Below are 19,294 nucleotides of genomic sequence, written 5' to 3' on the forward strand. Positions count from 1 at the left end.
CCCTGGTTTTGCAGGGAATTGCTTATTTCAGAGCTGATGGTAGCTGTGCAAGTCTTAATTCCTCTGCCAGAGGGCCAGTTCTTTGGCTGCCATGAGTGATCTTCTGTTTTTCAGGTCCTGAATGCTGCAGTACTGCAAGCAATTATTCTGTTAGGCAGTGTACTTGTTCCAAATGTTGGTATGTCCCTGGCCACTACAGCAGTGAGATGTATTGATTGCTGTCTGTCTGAAGAGATGTGTGTCTAGCTCATGCTAATGATGTGCATGCTTCCTTTTTCCCAGTTTAAATTTCAGAAAACTAAATGCATCTGTGTATTAATTGAACATTATTGCTAATAATGTGAAAGAATGACTTTGTAGAGATTTAGTTTTAATAACAAAGATGGTAACGTGCATTATAAATTACTTCTTGTTTCCAGAGCTCGTATTTCTTTTCTGAAAGGTAGAAGTTTCTGAACTGGAAAAGGTGGAACAACCTTGGCAAAACATGAATCACCTCCGATTGGGAGAGCACGTGGTCCCATTGTTTCCCTCTGTGCCAGTTTACGACCAAACCAGATGTGTTCATCCTCATAGGAACACACAAACACTGCAGCTGTTCGTTCATCACGCCACCACTCACTAATGTACTTGAAGCAAACTTGCCAGCCTGAAGCCTCCTGCTTGTGCAGCTCAAGCACTTTTTAGCCCAGTTCCACATTGTCCAGCTCTTTGGCTCATCTGTGTAGTGGATAAATCCCCTGTGCATATTAGAGGTGTACTTAAGGTCAAAAAGGGAGCAGGAAAATAACTAGCCAAAGTGCAAAGACAGTCTTTGGTGCTGCAGGAGACTCCAGGCTGCAGCTGCTGCCTCTGCAAGAGGAGAGCTAGAACCCTTTTCTCTGCCTGCTCTCCCTGCTGCTTCAGTAGCCTTTTGAGTCTTGCCTGTGGTGGGGCTTTTCCCTTTGAGGGAAAATGCATCAGTGCATTTCAGATGAACACTGCTGTATCTAGCAGTTGTCTTGTTTGGCTTAATTTCTTTTCTCCCTGGCCAAAGTCTTGCACTGTATTACTCAGCTGAACAAAGCAAATGTTGTCATGTTTTACTTTGTCTGACACTATATTGATTGTTGGCCAATTTATAGGAGTTAAACCCACTGTATGAACCTCTTCTGTTAGCTAATGGAATAATTCATAGCATCTGTAGGTATTCTTACTGGTCTGGTACTAAGAGCAGTTGAAACTTTTTTTTACTTAATTACAAGCAGGTGAAATAGGTAGGCCTGATGGTTGTAGAATGTACTCCCCCATTCCCATAATAAAAGACTGCATGATTTATACTTACTGAAACAGCAAAGGCGAAAGGTTGCAGTTCACAAATCCACAGACTTGGAAAATGTAAGATGCCAACATCTTAATTAAAATTCCATACTGTAAACTTTTAAAAATGCAGTTTAATGTTGGCCTGGGTTCTACATAAGGGGAAAATTACTATATATGTTGACCCACTTCATGCTAATATTGCCATTGAATCATTTTCTTGACTGTATTACATTACATATTGTATCAACTCACTTAGCTTCTAATTTGTCTTTAAAATAGTAAAAATAATAAATGTTGACCTCTGTGTTGACTGGTGCTGGACTTGTGGAAACTGCAAAACCTTTCTACCTGAGTTCCTTTCAGTGTCTATTAGCTCTGCTAACCTGTCCCTATCAGACCTAAATTTAATTTGGGTAAAGATGATGTAAAATGGCAGTAGTGTTTTAAATCCAGTGTAGGGAAAACACCTTCAGACTGACATACTCAAACTATTCTTTAATCTGCTTAAATGGCTTAGCTTGTCACTTAATGATGAAACTTAATTGAGCACAGGTGCTTCCTCCCCTGGCTTCCCAGTCTGTCCATTTTGTAGACCTTTAACTACCCCAGTAGTTTCAAGTCAGTTCTTTCATGTGATGAATAGCCTCGTATCCTTGTGTATGTGAGTGTAATTAGACAAACTCAGCATTTTGGAAAAATATTTCTATTTCATTGGGACATATTTCTTCAACTAATAGTACAAAATAAAAAGGCCAAATTAAATCACAAGTTCTTACAGCTCATAAACAAACTTTACAAGGATACTGTGGCACAATTTAGAATAAGCATTAAAAAAAAATCTAGGCCAATAAATAGATCAGCTTTCATGGTAGACTACACCAGAAAGCAGAATGTTTAAATCTAGAACAGTCTGGCTAGTGGAAGATGAAAGCCTATTACTTCATGATCCTGTTTAGCATCTGATGTGAAATGAGTTGATGTCAGTTTACTTCCCTTCCTGGGCACTTACATCTAAAAAATTAAAATTACCTTTTGAAGATACAGCAGAGACAAAGTACTGAACAACTTTCATATTGCTGCATGTCAGCTTGTATTGATTCTTAGCTAGGTCCTTTACTTTTGCAAAGAGGACTTACCTTCTTTGTCTACAAAAAGCTCAATTTTTTTACACTTCTGTTTTGAACAGGGATTTTTTTTTTTCCTCAGTCACCTTAGTTCAGTCCATACAAGTTAAAAACAAACTTTAGCCTCTTAACATTATTTGTGAACAAAATGCTCAGAGCTAGGAGGTTTATTCTACAGTAGGGTTTGTTTGTTACATAAACTGCACTTTTTACTATTTCATTTAATGTTACTTAGAAGGTGCGGACGTTAGGACAGATTTCTTAATCTACAAAATCCGATGGTTTACAATAAACACTGTACATGTCTCCACCCTGAGAGATACTAATACAGTTAATTGGATGCATGAACTGAAAATACAAGTAATTAGATGCATGACCTGAAAATGCCTTTTATAGGAAAGGACACCTCTGTTCACGTCTGTTTGTGATGGGAGGTGATGTCAGGTGAGGTATGTTTAGGAGGCAGCTTTCAGCAGGATTCCATGTAGTGTTTAGTACCGCTCTGTTGTGACAGTTTGCATAATTTAAAGTTTTGCAGTCTCCAACTTAGCTTTGTAAATCAAATCTCTTCTCTTAAATGTAGTTGGACTTCGTTATTGCTGAGGCTAAGCTGTAACCTTGTTGGGGATAGGGGACTGAGATGCTGATGTGTCATGCTACGTGTGGTGCTTCTGAGTTGCTAACAGTGGAGGCCTTGGATTTTGAGCTGGTCTGACCAAGCTGTAGGAGAAGCAAGTCCAGGAAGTGAAATAAGTCTTAAAGCAGCATCTCCATATTGTTCAGTCATAGGCAGGAGTCTCTGGATGGGACAGAAGGTGAGCCAGGTAACTCCTTAATGTGATGAATTCCCTCTCTTCCTAAACCTGCAGCTTCAGGGAGCTGCTATTGCTGTTGAGATGCCTGCTGAGAGGCAACAGGGTGGGCTCAGGGTTTCTGGGCTTCCTTTGCTCTCCTCTTGGTGCCAGCTGCTGCAGCTGCACCTCCTGGGAGCAGCTGTGTCCTGCACCCCATTCAATCCGAGGAGGGAACGGGTGGGCTTGGGGTGTGAGGGGGGCGTGGGGAAGAAGCATGAGAACTGCTGCTCCTATTATGCCCTAGGTCTTAATGCCTGCAAATGACTTGGTTTTCCCTCGACTGCTGTAGCGAATGCTCTAGTTTTGTTAGTAAAACAAAACCCAACCTTTTTTTTGCTTTTTATATTTGGAAAGTGATGTATTATCACTTTCTGAACTTGAGGTTTAGTAAAGAGTACAGACATTAGCTTCCTTTCAGGCTACTCTGGGCCTTTCTTGTTTGCTTTGTATGGCAAGGGTCTAGAGAGATTTCTTTTATTTCCCTCCCCGTCATTGTTTTTGGTACAAAGTTTTATTCTTAATATTCAGACATTTTATCGCCTCCCTTCTTTTAAAACCGAGTTTCTTTTTTTTCCCCCCATTGCACAAAAGAATACTTTTAGCTGATTGAGTTCTATCCATTGCCAACTGCGGACTCTTTTGTCTTGTTAGCCCAGCATCCTTTATAGAAGGAGGACCATTGAGCAAGTCCTCGCTGGCTCCCCGCAGAGCACAATTGTGCATGAAAGGTGTGGTACTGTACCAGCGTAACATGTCAAGCTGCAGCTCAGAGGGCTTGAATGCATTGAGACTTCTACCTTTTTGCTTTGTGAAAGGAGCGGGATTGTGCTGCGAGATAATAAATCCACCTATTTTTAGTTCGGTGCGGTTGTGACAAGTGGGTGAACAAAGACCCAGTTGAATGCACTTGCTGTTGTGTTGAAACCAGCTAAAAGTTCCCATTCAAGTGGTTTCAGCACAGTGCAGCTAACAGGCAATTTTCCATTTATGTACACAAACCTTCTAGAAAGACAGCTGTGTGGTTGGATTAATTTCTAGCAGTAAATTGAATAAAAGATATTTTGAAGGGGGACTCGGGAATTCCTTTCTAAAACACTGAAAGCAGATCTTTGAAAGCTCTCCTTTATTTGATGCCTTTCCTTCCTGATGTCTACTGTAAGATTTAAAGGACTAGAAATACTGTCCCCTATGCGGAGATGCACAACAGGAAATGTATTCTCTTTTTCAGAGCAATGAGATAAGATTAGAATATCCTTTAACACTTTCTACTTCAAAATATGCTGGTTTGCTTTTAAGTAAATATGAGAAATTCACACCTCTTAGTCATAAAAAGGAGCTCAAATGTTTGTGCTTGCATAAGCTGCAAGTGAGCTATGTCAAAATGTGTTCTGAAAACAGCAATGTGTGTTATACCAAAGCTGTTTTTTGGTATATAAAACAGGGGAGGGGAACATGGCTGTATAAAGCTTTTTGCTTATGCAAGGTTATCAATTTTGTTACATCTGTAATAGGATGTGGGTTTTGATGAAGGCTAACACTTCAGTGAATTCCTCCTGGTGGAACTGTGATCAGTCTTCTTTTTTTCCCCCCTGAAGGTTGATCTTTGGATGCAGTTCCTGGAATTGCATAAACGAATTCCTAAATGAAGTCTTGTTTCTGTCTGCCCAGGCACACTGCTATCCCTCAGATCCTTCTGGCCTTAAACCTAACTAGAGATCTACTACAAATTATAAGGTAGCAGAGCCCTTTGAGGAAGAGTGGTGTACCATATAGGCATAACAAACCTCTGGGCAGTAACAAAGAGCATAACACTGAAGTGTTTGCATTTGGTGCAGCCTTGGGGAATACTGCTGCAGTGCCCCAGCTATGGAGAGGCTCCAGTGATGGTGAACCACCTCCCTTACAAGTCCTGTTCGTTCCTCAGCCTGGCTGGACTGTGAATTCCAGAACTCAAGTGTGTTGCTTTTCACTGTTACCCGAGGTTTCCCTCAAATAATTTTTCTATGTAGACTGAATGTAGGGATATACTGATAGTCATATACAGGCAAGGCAGGCCAATGTCTGTAGATTTCCTCTGAGTTCATGAATTTTTGTTTAAAAGCCACTGAACAGATCTGGTAAGCTGCTCATGTGGCTGCTAATGTGCACTGGTGGAGTAGAAAAATTTTCCAGTGCTCTGGAAAAGCATCTGGTTCATAACACATCATGAGTGCTGCAGTGTTCCTATTTCATACAAATATATTAACAAATATAAAATACTTAAGAAATGACAAGCTGAGGGGGGAAGTTGAAAATGGGTGTGAACAGTTGATTTTGTTCCCTGTGGATCTGGCTGTAATAAATAATCACCGTGTGCATGCAAGACTGGAGGCGCTTAACCAGTACAATATCGAGAGCCCCCACAACGTGATTCTCCAGGTTCTTACTGCTTTAGAAAGAAGCCCTTTGTGGCTATTTCTGCTCACTGTGTGCATTCAAGAGACAGAATTCAGAAGTTTTGCACAGACTAAAATCCAGCTTCTGCTTTCTGTATGGCCTTGCTGTTAATTGCAGCTTTTGGATTCTCATCAAGCATCCATTTCAGTTGCGTGAGGAGCTCAGGCACTTTATTCCTGTATCTGAGGGGCAGAGATAGCACACTGAGGTTTTCTCTTTTAAGTCAAGGTGAGCACCCCCTTTGTTTTTTAATATACTCATTTAAACAGCTCTCAAATTCCTGAGCTTGTCTTACTTCTGGGTACCACTTGAACAAACTAAGCTGTCTCTGGAGCAAGATGTTTCCAGCAGGAGCTTGGCTTTCCCCTGTTTTGAGGTTACCGAAATGTGCCAGCTGCCTTGTTGCAGGCTCTTGCCTCACCGAGGTGAGGCCAGGGAGCTCGTTATCTGCACATTTGGGAACTTTGAAAAATTAATTGTTGGCTAGGCTGCGGTGCAACTGTTTGACCTAAATGCTTATGTTACCAACTGGTATGCTCTGGGTTTGCTGGGGAGTTAATATATCAGATCGGATGCTTGTTGATCCTTATTTAGTTGAGTAAAGTTAGGTTTTTGGTCTTTTCTTAGAAAGAAGGGGACTGCTAATTTTTGTCACTAACTTGAATCTACATTGGCAAAACATCTGTGCAAAACCAGACTGTTTATTAAGTAAATGCCTTTCTTCCTTTTTTCTTCATTCTCCACATTGTTTCCAGTGTAATTTTAAACACGTATGCCTTTCTAAACTTGTGTACATACCCTTAACCCATTCAAGAACTTAAAGAATTTATTCTGCTCCTCCTGTGCAATCATTGCTAACTTACTCATGTTTTTTCACTTGCAGACTTTAAAAAATTCCAAAAGTCTTTGCTCCCTTGATTATGAAGATGACGATGATGACACACAAATGAAGACAATTGTGTCATCCCCTTGTGACTCAAATGATCTTATGAACATCATCACCCCTGGTTCCAGTCCGATGAAAGAACAGCTGGATGAAGTAAGGCATCATGGGTCATGCCAAGGTAGCTTCAAAACAAGGGATTATAAGAAAGCAGCTGCAGTGTGTGAAAGCGATGAGGACACAAGTGATTGTGAGAGCACTGAAGAGGGCATCTTTCCTCTAGACTGTGGGGACTTGGACCTAGAGCAGATTGAAAACAACTGAGACTCAAAGTTGTGTGCTAGAATCAGAGTTGTTCTAAATTAAAATGATAGAGGATTACCTTTGCCATGCATAATCCATGTCCCTGAATCTCTGTATTGCCTATCTTGGGCCTGTGTTAGAAATGTTTCAGGTGGGGGAAAAACGTAAACCATTGTTACCTGTTTAGTCTATTGATCAATATGTGGATGAAAACAACAACAACAACAACAAAAAAAGTAGGAGGTTAAATGTTATTTTGAACATTAAGGAATAATTTTGATTATAAAATTTCCTAACAGATATTTTGCATTTTTATGGCTTTTACAGTTCTGGAGAAAAAGCATCTCTATTTTGAAATGAATTTTCAGAAGGGCATTCTATAAAACTAAATCTGTCTACAGTGATTCTGGTGCGGGTATATGTTGCTTTTGTTAAAGAGCTTAATGTGAAAAGTGAATTACATAATGAAATTGGTAATAAACCTTCAGACAGAACTCTTAAATACCTGGTTGACAACTGGTCCAAAACGCTTAACTGCCATCTTTGACAGCGTCTGGTTAAAAAAAAAGTTCATAACATGTACAAATGTTCTTTTCATACATTCAGGACTTTTTGATCAAAATATGGTAGTAACCTTAAAGGTTAACATTTTCCATGATTTTACTACTTGAATTGTTTTCTAGCCTGAAGCAATGCTAATTTAGGTGGGATAAAACTGCAAGTAGCTGCCCACCTACTTGGTCATTATGTTTTCTGTGGTTCAAAAGAATGTACAACAAGAGCACTTGAACTTTTAGACAGGGACTTTGTAATGATCAATTCCCCAGGAGGTGATCCCTTCAGCAATACTAGAAGGAAAATAGTCCTTGAATTAAATAAAATGACATTTTGCTTTGCACTTGTGTCTGTTGATGAATTTTACTTGAGGAAAATCTATAATCTGGGGCATATTCTGCAATGTGGTGTTTATGTGCAGAGCTGGGTGGAGGACAGACTTCTGGTCATCTGAAAAGGAAGTGAAGTCAAGTTAGTCTGGGGAGCTGGGGAATAATTCATGCTGGATCCCAGAAGTGTCTCAGTGATTACATACACCATAATTATCTCTAATGTAATATTGTATTCATTGCAGGCTATTGCAACACATACTTACTCCGTTAGTTCAGATGGAATAGGGATTTTCCTGGTCAAGGAGTAAATTAATTTCAAAATGGAGTTTTTAAATTGGATAGAAATGGAGAGGCTTAGATTATGGCATTTCAGTGCATCATGTTGGTCTGCTTAAATGAGCCAGCTCCCTATGGTAACTTGTACCATAAAACCAAAATACAGCAATGTTCCAAGTCACCTAACAGCATGATTATATGAGAAAAGAATATCTTGAGGCTGAGCAAGGTGTGACCCAGGCTCCAGCCTTGTGATTAGGTCAGCCTTTGGTCATAAAAAGAATTGGTCTGTGATTACTGAACCAGCTTATATAACTTACTATCTATACACAGTTTTAAAAGCTTGGATAACCAGTAAAAACTCTAAATGTTTTTATTGCCTTTATGACTCCTACTGTATCTACCACGAAGAGCAGCAGTGGTCTGTGATACCGATGCTGGTATGCATGCATACGGAGGTGCAAGAACACTGAAAAGACTTGTTAGGTTCTTGATGTGTTAATATACATTGCGTGGGAGATGGTGAAGCTGCTCACTGCAGCAGCACAAAGTCATCCTCCTTTTTCTAGCAGCGTAAATAAAAGAGATGGTACCAGAGCAAAGCCTTCATTTCCTTCAGAAGCTCCTGTTAAATGTGCATCACACACAGGTATTTGCTCCTCTGTAGCAGAGATCATGCAGGTGGTGCTATATATACATGCACAAGCTATTAGGAACAACTATATGCAACTGAAAATCACTGGTTTTGCACTCTAAGGATTAGGTTTCAAGAAGTGCTGAATGAGGTACAGCTGTTCTTCCTTGTGGGTAGGTGGGAGATGCACTGCAGTGTGGTGGTGATCTGTCATCATGGGTAATGGGACTACCAAGCTCCTGCCGAGGCTGCAATTACTAGTTGCAGAGCTACACTTCTTTGTATTTTTCTTAATTGAGCAATAGAGGTAAGTAAAATTGAATCAGCTTTAAAGTAGGATTGTAGTGAAGGCCAATTGTACAACTGGGATCACTTAAAAGCCAATTTGCCTGCTTGAATGGTTAAAACTGTAATGGCATGGAATGAGAAAACTAGCGTGGCAATCCGTTTGGCTCTTCCTCCAAGGAAGACAAGCTCTCCTGGAAGAAGTAAAAGAAGAAAATACCTCAAAGGGCATGAATAAAAGGAGGTAAGATGTACTTTGTCAAGGGAGAGCGGGGGGAAAAAGCTTTAGCAGGAACTGCAGCTGTTACGAAGACAGTGATAAAGCAAAGCCAAGAATAGAGCAGATAATATTCTAGCTCTGAATTATGAGATCTCAAATTCACTTCTCCAGCCTCAAAGGCAGGGCTCTGCAGTTCCCTTCTGTAGGTGCATTGTTTTCACTCAACACAAAGCCACATTCCTACCCCCATACTTGGGTCGGAAGGGGTTTCCCAAGTTAAAGTACAGATGTGTTTGCTTATGGTAACACAGGGCTCCAGTCCCATGGCAGCCAGCTGTTAAAACTCTAAATAGCCCTTTCATAGACGCAGACAGAAAGGAGTGGTTTTAGATACTGAAGAACAAGTTTTGTGAAAGTAGGAAGTAGTAATTATCTAGTTCAGGCTCTTATTAGTTGGTGACAGGAAAATAAGTAGTTGAACAGCTGTGCAGGAACACAGAAAATGAAGAAGTTGGCTGAAAGGAATCTGTGCACTTCGTCTCTAGCCCCTAATGTAATCCCACATGAGAACCAAGAGTAAAAGGAATTACTGGTTAGAAGTTATTTCAGCTGGGGCAGGCTTTGGCCTTGCATCATACGCAAGATATCAAGACCTGCTCCAAAAGAAATTAATGGATGGTGAATTTGGCACCTCTCTTGCACTAGATTACAGGATAAAACCGAGGGGCTGTTTTGGGCAACTAAAGAAGGCAGTTTGCAAAAAGGGAAAACATGGTTTCAGAGATTGAATTGTATTTGGTAGTGGCTGAGCTAGGCTGTGAGCAGCATGGGTCTGGGAGTGGTTTCCTTCCATCTCGCAGCCGGTGTCAGAACAGCAGACTTCTGCACAGGCTGTGGGAGTTACTCTAGGTCACTTATCTCTCATTTTTATTAGCAACCGGGCTAACAAAGTAGCATGCTTGTTAAATTTGCAGTCAACAGGAAGCTGGACAGATGTGAGAGATAAGATAGCATTAGAATTCAAAATAGTCTTGGCAACTTGCAGAAATGGTTGCAACATGAAGGAGATAGGGAAAGACAAGATCCTTTTCAGCAAGGCACTAAATTTAGATGGGGTTGAACGACTGCACAAATCCAGTGTTGGGCCAACTCGTTAGTTCTTCCGATAAGGGAGCTGGGAGTTGGCCTTGCCAGTAGGAGAAAGGCGAGCTTCAGGCTAAGGTTCACAAACGGCGATGCGTTTGGCAAGGCTCACGAGGTGCAGGTGCTCCTGGGAAGCACGGGATTTAGTCCACGACTCGAGATACTGCGCTTAGGAGTGCAGAGTCCAGTTGAGAGGGGCACAGCTGATATGTTGGAGATAGGTTGGAATGTGGGAAAATGCATTCGAGGAAGTGCTGAAAGAATCGAGCTTGAAATCTTGCGGTAGGCCGGGCTTAAATTGCAGCTAGGGTGAGTGATACTTTCTCCTGAGGCCTAACACAACAACCAAGGACTAGAAGTTGCAAGGTAAATAACTGCTGGAGGAAGACGTGAGGATAACATCAAGGAAAGCACCCTGGAGCAGAAACAGGAGCTCCAGGAGTTCAGCTATAACACAGGAGTTCAGCTATAACATGTGACATGTAGATCCTATCCAGAGTTGCCATTTGCCAGAAAATAGGCCCCTGTTTTGTAAGCTTGGCCTAAATCGTCGTTGTGAAACACCTACATCTGTACCTGACCATATCCGAGTCCATTTTGGCAGGGTGGAGTCTGCTGACTTCACCTGCAGCTGGAAAATAAAGGTAAAGGTGCTGACTGAGCTGTTGGGGCAACAACAGGCCAGGCCCTGCTGAACCTCTGACAACACAACTTTGACCAAAAGTCCTTGGTGGTGAGTGGCAGATCTCCTCGAAACAGTTTCTTGATCTCATTTTGCATACTGTACTGTGTTCAGTTTTAAAAACTACCCAAGTGTGTGTAGATCTTGCTGTGCTTGCACACTGGGCTTTCAAAGCAGTCTCTGTTCCCTCACTGGAGATCATCCAGGGCAGCTTGGATTACCTGGGACATTTCCTTCAAGCTCATGTCTTGTGCTTAAACGAGACAAATGGGTTGGGTATGTGGCACACATAGGACCTGGCGCAGGAGCTGTGGGCTCTTCCACCACATATCCACGTGCCTTTTCCTTCACCAGCATCAAATAGCCAGGGGCTGGGACCCTGCCCCTGGGGCTACTTATCCTCGGACCCTCTGGTGGAGCTTGTCAGTTGTTTAACACACACAAAATATGGTTTCAGAGGAGCGTTGCTACCATATGCTTAGCAGCCCATTCTGGTGTTTTCAAAGTGAGTTTTGACATCGGTTGTTTTGGAGTTTGTGTGTAATTAACATCATCCAAGCTACTGCTCCCACCGCCATCTGGTCAGCACAGCAATCACTGGTATGCTGAAAGCTGGTATTTACTAGGGGAAAATGAGGGTGCTTTCACTATCTGCAGCACTGTTTAATGTGGGATTTTTGCTGCTGCAGAGTAACTTAGGGCTCTGTGCCGTGAGTGATTTGAGCTGGAGGAGCACGAACTCTAGAAATGAGTTGAAAACTTCCTTAAAGCAGCATTTCATTTTTGACCCTATTAAAACAAAACCCAAACCACAAAATTAAATGTTTTATGACATCTCAGTTCAGACAAGGAAATGCAGTGCCCTGATTCAGGTAAGCCTTCCTGATGTTGGCTGACGATGGGAATTTAAAGTGAGGGCTGTGCTGCTGGGTACTGCAAACTTGTGTCCAACTTGTCAAAACAGATGTGGCCGAACTCCTCCCTGCAGTAGTGAGGAAGAAGAAAAATATCCCCAGAACACCCAGCTGTGGGCTGGGGAGACATCCAACTGTCCAAGCTGCCTTTCTTCTTCATCTTTGCTCTTGAACCTGCTTTGTTTTGCCACCACTGTACATCACGTGAGGTTTCTGACATTTTTGGAAGCATCAGAGCTGCAGCTCATGGCTAGGCAGCTATGGCAATACCTCGCTTGGATTTTTTTTTGCAGCTCTTGAGGCTGTAGTTCAGGATACAATGGCCTGATTTTGGTGCGTGACCCTGCTTCACTCTCCCAGTGGCTTTTTCCATGCACAGAAATGAGATGTCTTCATGGTACAGAACACATGGGTACATGAACAGAGAACCTTGCATAACGCAGAGGTGCATGAGAGTGAATTGCAGCTCTGCAGGCAGCTTTACATCTGCTGTTTGCCAGTTCTAGGACTTGGCAATTTTCATCTCCTTTCGTGCCTAGGTAGCATGGATTTTACTTTTGTGTATGTGGCTATTACAAGATCTACTTCTGTTCTTCCTCTCCGGGTTATACCAATCCCCACACCCTCATCGAACTATTCTATCCCCCATGCAAATGTGCTGCTGATTTACGTCCATCATCCCCTCTCATTTTGGAAATTCAGTTCCAGAGCAGCACAGATGCAGTTTTCAGAGGGTTGAGTTGCTGAAGTCTCAAACTTAGCAGAAGAGTTTACGAACTGATGTTTTCAGCTCTTAATGCAAGGTCAAAATTAGTTTAAATTTTACAGGAATTACAAATGCTCATTAGCGACACCAGCTTTGTGACAATCACAGCAACCTTGGCAAAATTAAGTCCCTATAGATGCTCAGACTTCTTAGTAGGATGACTATGAAGAGGTGGTGGTGGTATGTTTGTTTTTTAAGCAAAGCACAGTATCCTTATCTTCCTATGAAGAATGCTGAACCACTTCAGCACACATAGATATATATATTTAACAAATGGAAGAAATCAGCCCAAAGCAAGTACCTGACATGGAAAAAATTCAGCCTCAATACCTTTAGGCCATTGAAAACAAGTCTAAAAACAGGGTCTTTTAGTGGAAAAATGTTGGGCTAATATTCTTAGAGCTCTTCTCTGTCATCTAGGGCAGGGTGAGAGTGTCCCACTTGTCTGCCTAATGCCTGTGTTCTGATTTCAGGTGTTTTATTGGAGTGTGTCTAGGACATGAGAAAATGGGGACAGATGCAAGAGGGGAAAACGTGGAAATCAGCAGAAATAAAGAGAAATCTGAACAGAAAAAAAAATCCAATATAGATATTTTAAACCAGAAAGTTTGTGGCACGCTGTCAGAACTTCAGCAAGTGCAAGTTGTCCTCCTGTTTGTTGTTGTTCCTGAGTTTTTTTTTGATCTGAAACATGTTACTTGTAAAGGAAGGCATTTCTATCAGCCTACCTTAGTGAGGGCTAATGGGAACAGCTGTGATAATCTTTGTATCCTGTTTGCCAAGAAGAGTTTCCTAAAACTATTTGCTCTTTGAGAAAGGAACGCGCTTTTAAGCCATAAGCAGGAAAGGCCTGGGGATGCAAGTCTTGTTTGTGCATACACAAAGCTGTCTAGACCTTGAACTCCGTAAGGCTTGTACCTTTCTTGCATAGTGAGAGCTGTTAAGAATGGTGGCAGTGACCCTGGTGCCTCTCAGAGGGGAATTGAGCCACACTTACATGTTGTTTTTTTTTTTTTTTTCCTGGCTGATTTGTCTGATGCTGTGTTTTCACATACTCAGAGCATTCAGAGCTGCACCTGTTCCAAATTCACTTGCAGGTGATGGCAGCAAGCCTCAATTTTACACATTCAGGTTAACTCCTCTGGGCCAAAGGGTTGTTCCCTGCTGGATCTGATTGCACTTTCTTCACCCAAGCAATTACAGACCTAACGTCATGAGCAAAGTGCACCTCTCGAGCTGGAGCACAGCTCCCCATCAAAGGAGACACCCAGGCTGGGGGAGAACCTTGAATACACACATGGAACAAGCCAGGCATGGGGACAAAAGGAGGTTATAGTCCATTTTGCAAATGGCCAGCCATTGGGCTGCCCAGCTTGCCCCACAGATGCAAGCAGGGGGGCTGCAGCAAGACAGCTGAGCCCCAGGTGAGCTGGGCTTTGTGACTTGGGCTTGCTCGTTAGCCAGGCTGCTTGATGAACACACGCCCATGGTGTGTCGGGACAGGGCTTGCCCTTCGGCAGCTGAAACTTCAACTTTGGGTGAGCACAAAAGTTCCATGGTGTTTGGGGGGGTTCCCCAGAGAGCAAGTGGCCTTTGTAAAGCCATCTGAACACCTCCCCCTGAACACCGTCCCATCCTCCTCCATCTAGCCTTCATCTCTTCATTGCAATGATGGTGTTTCCATCTCTGCCTCGCACTGAGATGCCGGCTCAGCATCCTGCCCCATGCTAAAAGCAGGAGAGCTGCCTGGGTGAGGGGAGCAGATCCGTGCTCAGCTGCATGCTCAGCTGCGTGCTCAGCAGGTGAGCCTACAATACTTCCTCAAGCTCCTACACCCCACAAAATCCTTTGGGGGTGCCCCACAGGCCTTTCACGCTCCTGTCTGCTCCCAGAGCTTTCTCAGCAAAGGTGAGAGGCAGGACGGCAGCAGGAGTGACCGCCACGAGCCAAGGGGCCAGGAGGAGCTGGAGCAGCCTGCAGCTCCCCGATAGCAATGCTCTCCCTGCAGCTGTGTCCTCCAGGCTCTGGCCCTGCCGCAGGCTTGCTGGCTCCCCGCCAGTCGCTGCTGGGACGTCGGTTGAGTTTCTTATCATTTCCAAACAGCATTGCATCCTTAGCATTTCCAAACAGCAGCACTGTGCTTTGAAGCCCACGGCAAAAGCAGCCCCTTCTTTGGGGCAGAGGTGGGAGGGAGCAGGGCTGGAAAAATACGGCTGGCAAGTCACCTGTTTGAAGGCTGAAAGCTGGGGCTGGGGCTTCGGGAGGTGTTGAAATCCACCCTGCTAGCACTTGTGTAAATTGTTGGGCTCGAGTGTTTGGCTGTGCTGTTTGGGGAGGTGGGAGAGATGAGAAAGGGGGTGTGGGTGGCAGTGAGGGTTTATAGGGGGCTGTGCTTGTGGTGAGATGTTTGTGGGGACGGAGGTAGTCTTGGGCAGGCTGCTTGGTGGATGGGATTCCAAAGCCAAAGGAAAACAGCAGATCATGGATAAAATGAATGAAAGAGAGCCGTTCTTTCAAACGTAGAACCAGGTTTGAGCCGTGTAAACCATGAAGGAATTTACTGCGTTTGGCAGCGGTACTGGTGGCACATGATGACATTTATGGGTGTGCAGTGGGTGTTATTCCCCCATCTTCTCCCCATCCTAAATGCTCAAGTAACCCAATGCATCTTTCAGATCCTCTCGGCCCTCTGCCATCTACTCCCTGGAGCTGCTGCTGGGGAGCGACCACAGAAAGCAAAGCCCAGGTCTCTGCAGGGCTTTTCCTGGAAAAGCGAGCTGTTCTTCAAGTTGTTGTGTGTTTGGACACTCATCCGCCACTTGTTGCTGTATCACTGGAGAGTCAGTGCTTCTTCTGATGTTAATTCTTGCAAATAGCTCTTACTGTCTAATTTTAATGCCTTTTGCAAGTAACTGGTCTAAGTATGTAACCGATTTGTACAGGGATAGTCCAGGCTAGCAGGAAAATACTGCACCTTCCTAGGATGTCTTTGCTGTCTGGTAGAAGTTATTCAATGTTTTTGGTAAAAATGTATTTAGAATCTCCATTAGTTGGCTTTTTTTTTTTTTTTTTTTTTTCTTCTTCCTCACCTTTGGACGTGAAATGGGAGGTCTGCTTAGAGCAGGAATCCAGTGTTTCCTTAATGAGGTTAAGCAACTAGATGAAAATTAATGATGACCATAACATGTCCTGGCCTAGACACCATGCAGCAGTCTGTGCTTTCCAGACTGGGAGCAACTCACCCTCCTGGCTATCATTTTCTTGCAGCAGGAATAGAAATAGCCTTCTTTTTCCAATGACAGGACTGCTGGGATGATTCTGGGCTGTGGATGGCACGGGCAGACTTCCTCCAAGAAGCTGCATTCCCTGATGACTTCTACCTGGACACTGTGATGACGATGCACACAATTTCCACGGTGTTCTTACGCTTTGCTCTGGGGTCTGATTCCCACCCTGGGGGCGATGCTGGTGTCCTGTGCTCCATCTAACCCTTAGGACAGCACCCTGAAACCTCTGAGGAAGCCCAGGGCAGAGCAGGGCACTGATTTCAGTTGAAGCAGTTTAACAAATGCCAGCCTCATTATGCTGCGTTGTTTTTGTGGGTGTCTGCACCTTTCAAGCGAGATCCAATTAGAAGAGAGGGGGGGAGAGGAGAGGGAAAGAAAGGGGAGTAAATAGAGGCAAAACGATTCTGCTCTCAGCAAATCCACAGCCTGTTTGTCGGACAGATGGAGCTGGGCAGTGGATGGCTTTGCTGCAGCCTGGCCCCCGAGCAGGTGGGTATTTTGGAAGCGACGAGCAGTTTGCCCCCCTAATTCGTGGTGGCGCGGCTCACACCGGACATATGTCGATAACAGCTCCGCTTGGCTCCTGCTGTCGCAGGAATCAAACCACGCTCGCCCCTCCCCACCTGCTCTGGAAAGAAATTGCTGGAATAAAAACAAACAAACAAACAAAAAGTTAGGGACACTTGTTGCACTGGAGTGGGAAGGACAAACGAGGGCTCAGAGGAGCACGGGCGTGATTTCACTTAAGGGCTAATTGCTGAGCAGCTTTCATTAAGAGACTGTCGTGGTTGGCCCAGCAGCATTCTGAACATATATGCAGATGGGCAGATGGCCCTTTGCTGTGCTACAGACAGACGCATCTAATGTTACAGATGGATTATTATGTTGATTCGTTGCTGAAAGAAAAACTTGTCTCACAATAGGGCGTTCGTTTGAGCACAGTTCCTTCTCAAGCTTATGTTCCTCCTCAGCATTGCTGGGTTTCACTCCACCAAACAAAGTTCTCAGTCAGCAAGGCTGGTGTTTCCCCTTCTGTGCTGCAAAAAGAGAAAGAAAACAAGTTAAAGAACCCATCTAAGAGTAAAACGATCCTTTTAGCAGCATCCTGGAAGATGCTGTTTAACTTCAGCTGCTGTTGGCTAGGGTGGAGAGTACCTTTGGTAAGCAGTGTTTGCTCTTCATCTTTCTAGCCCATACTGAGCTGTGATCATTCCTTTTTCAAGTCCTAAAACATCCCTGGGTTAGGAAGGAGATCTTGGAGAGATGGATGGAAGAGGAGACAGTTTGAAGCTCAAGGTAACCTGCCCAGAAGATGGTATTTTAGCAACAAGCAGCAGGTTGGTAGATATGGGTCAAAATGCATGCATTGCCATTGTGGTGGGACAACCATGGTACTTCCACAACAAATAGTAAGATGATGTGTTTTTAAAGGTTGCAAGGTATCTCGTATTGTTATTGGAAAGGCTCTCTCCTGCTTGTGCAGTGTGGGGGCAGAGGCAATGTGAGGGCTGTCCTGTCCCATGTCCAAGAGAAATGAGACACAGGACCAGGTGGATGGTTGGATTCTGGCTGACCATTGCTCTCCTCGGGCTGCTGCCAAAAGTTGCTTCAGGCTCCTCTCATGGTGATCTTCCTGGGCTGTATGTTTTGTCACAGCCCTGTCAGAGCTGGTTTATTTCCTCAGGACACTGGGGAACACTCCATGGGACACAGGAGCAGAGGTACAAGAGTCAAGTTAACAGCCCCTACCACCACTTCTTACCAGCTTTGTTGTACCTGTGACAAAAATAACACTCTTGTTTCATCATGTTTCCAAATATAAAAAAAAATAAAAATAAAAGGGGGGAGGTGGGGTGATAAAAATAAGTGGTAAAAAAATCACTTCTTCCGCTTGACTTTGATATCTTGACATTGAATTTCTATCCATTGGATAAACACTCCTGCTCCTTATCTACCCAGCCTTTGTAACTCAGTGTTGTCATCCCAAGCAGAGCTCTACCACAAGTTTGGCCAACAAGAGAAAGGCAAACAGAAGATGAACTTGGAGATAGGAAATTTGGAACTACCTGTGGTGCAAACAAGGCAGTAATGCTAAATCTGGGTGGCGTTGCATGCTTTAATAATGAAGCAGCAGCAGAAGGTCCCAAAAATAAGAGCAGAAATTGTCCCACAGCTGAGATATGTGGCACAGCTGTTGTGTCACTCTCCAGTAACAGGCTGTCATGAGATCACACCTTTTCTCTCACGCTGTCCAAGGTGTGATTTAACTGCCCCAGGGGGATCTGATGAATTAAAAATCAGTGGTGCTTCTCCAAATAGTGGAGGATGTTGTGTGTCAAATGCTGAAAATGAACCTCAAGTGATGGCTTAGGTTTGCCAGCTGTTACCTGGGCAGACATGCCTGCCACCTGGGCTTATACAGGATTTCAGATGTGTCTGGACAGTCATTAAAAGTCTGACTGTCTGGTTCACAGCTTGTCCTAGTGATGAAGTCTTGAGGTTTGCATCCAAACAGTCTCAATCAGAGCCTGTGTTTGGGGCTTGGTGGAGCTCTGTAGGGATGGGAGCTGTGGAGGACCTCAAAATATGATGAAAGCCTGCAGATAAGGGAGGTTTCCAATAGATAAGCAGGACACTTATCTGTGGTTGCAGAACAGACAATCGCAGAAGCCAGCAGAATTTAGGATAGAAACATGTTAAATACTGGGAAAATTTGTTGCATAACGTGAAGTAACATTACACAACGCAGGGAATGGGATACAGTGCTTAAAACAGAAAATGACCATATGACCTTTTAGTTTTAGTTTCTGAATGAAATCAACTGTCATTATGCAACAGTTGACCTGCCCATAAAACAGGGGAGTTGATATTTACCTACGTCCCTGGCATGCAAGTCATCAATTAATATTTGCAAGGCAGTTGGAGGACTTTGGATGAATGGCTTTGCAGGTACAGAGATATGCGTTGGAGTTTCCTCACCATTAGACATAACACAGCAGTGAGTGTGTCCGTGTGTCTGTGTACAACCACTTGGGGCCACAAACAGCTTTCCTACAGGAATGGTGTGGTTTCAAATTGGAAAAAGCATAATTCATGATTAATTATTTAACCTTACCCTACAACGCCTTATGCCTAGGAGACATTGTGGTCACACCATGGTTGCATTTGTCATATTCAAACAAACTAGGAAATAGTTTCTGTACTGGCCATGACAGGCCAGACTAGATGACCTCTATGGATCTTCTTGGCCTCAGTTTCAGTGAATCCATGCACCCTATCATAGCATGAAAATATTTTT

General features: G+C 43.5%; 1 protein-coding gene across 2 annotated transcripts in view; it reads left to right on the forward strand.

Annotated features, from left to right (window-relative positions):
- FAM53A (family with sequence similarity 53 member A) overlaps positions 1–7,781 on the forward strand; it is a 68,854-nt gene extending 61,073 nt beyond the window's left edge. For both annotated transcript variants that reach the window (XM_084286679.1, XM_084286680.1), the window contains exon 5: positions 6,600–7,781. In XM_084286679.1, the coding sequence (XP_084142805.1) occupies positions 6,600–6,923 (324 nt within the window). In that variant the 3' untranslated portion in view covers positions 6,924–7,781. The remainder of the gene's footprint in view (positions 1–6,599) is intronic.
- The last annotated feature ends 11,513 nt before the right edge of the window (positions 7,782–19,294 follow it).

The sequence above is a fragment of the Netta rufina genome, assembly GCF_964035555.1.
Source record: "Netta rufina genome assembly, chromosome: 4".
NCBI classification, from domain to species: domain Eukaryota; kingdom Metazoa; phylum Chordata; class Aves; order Anseriformes; family Anatidae; genus Netta; species Netta rufina.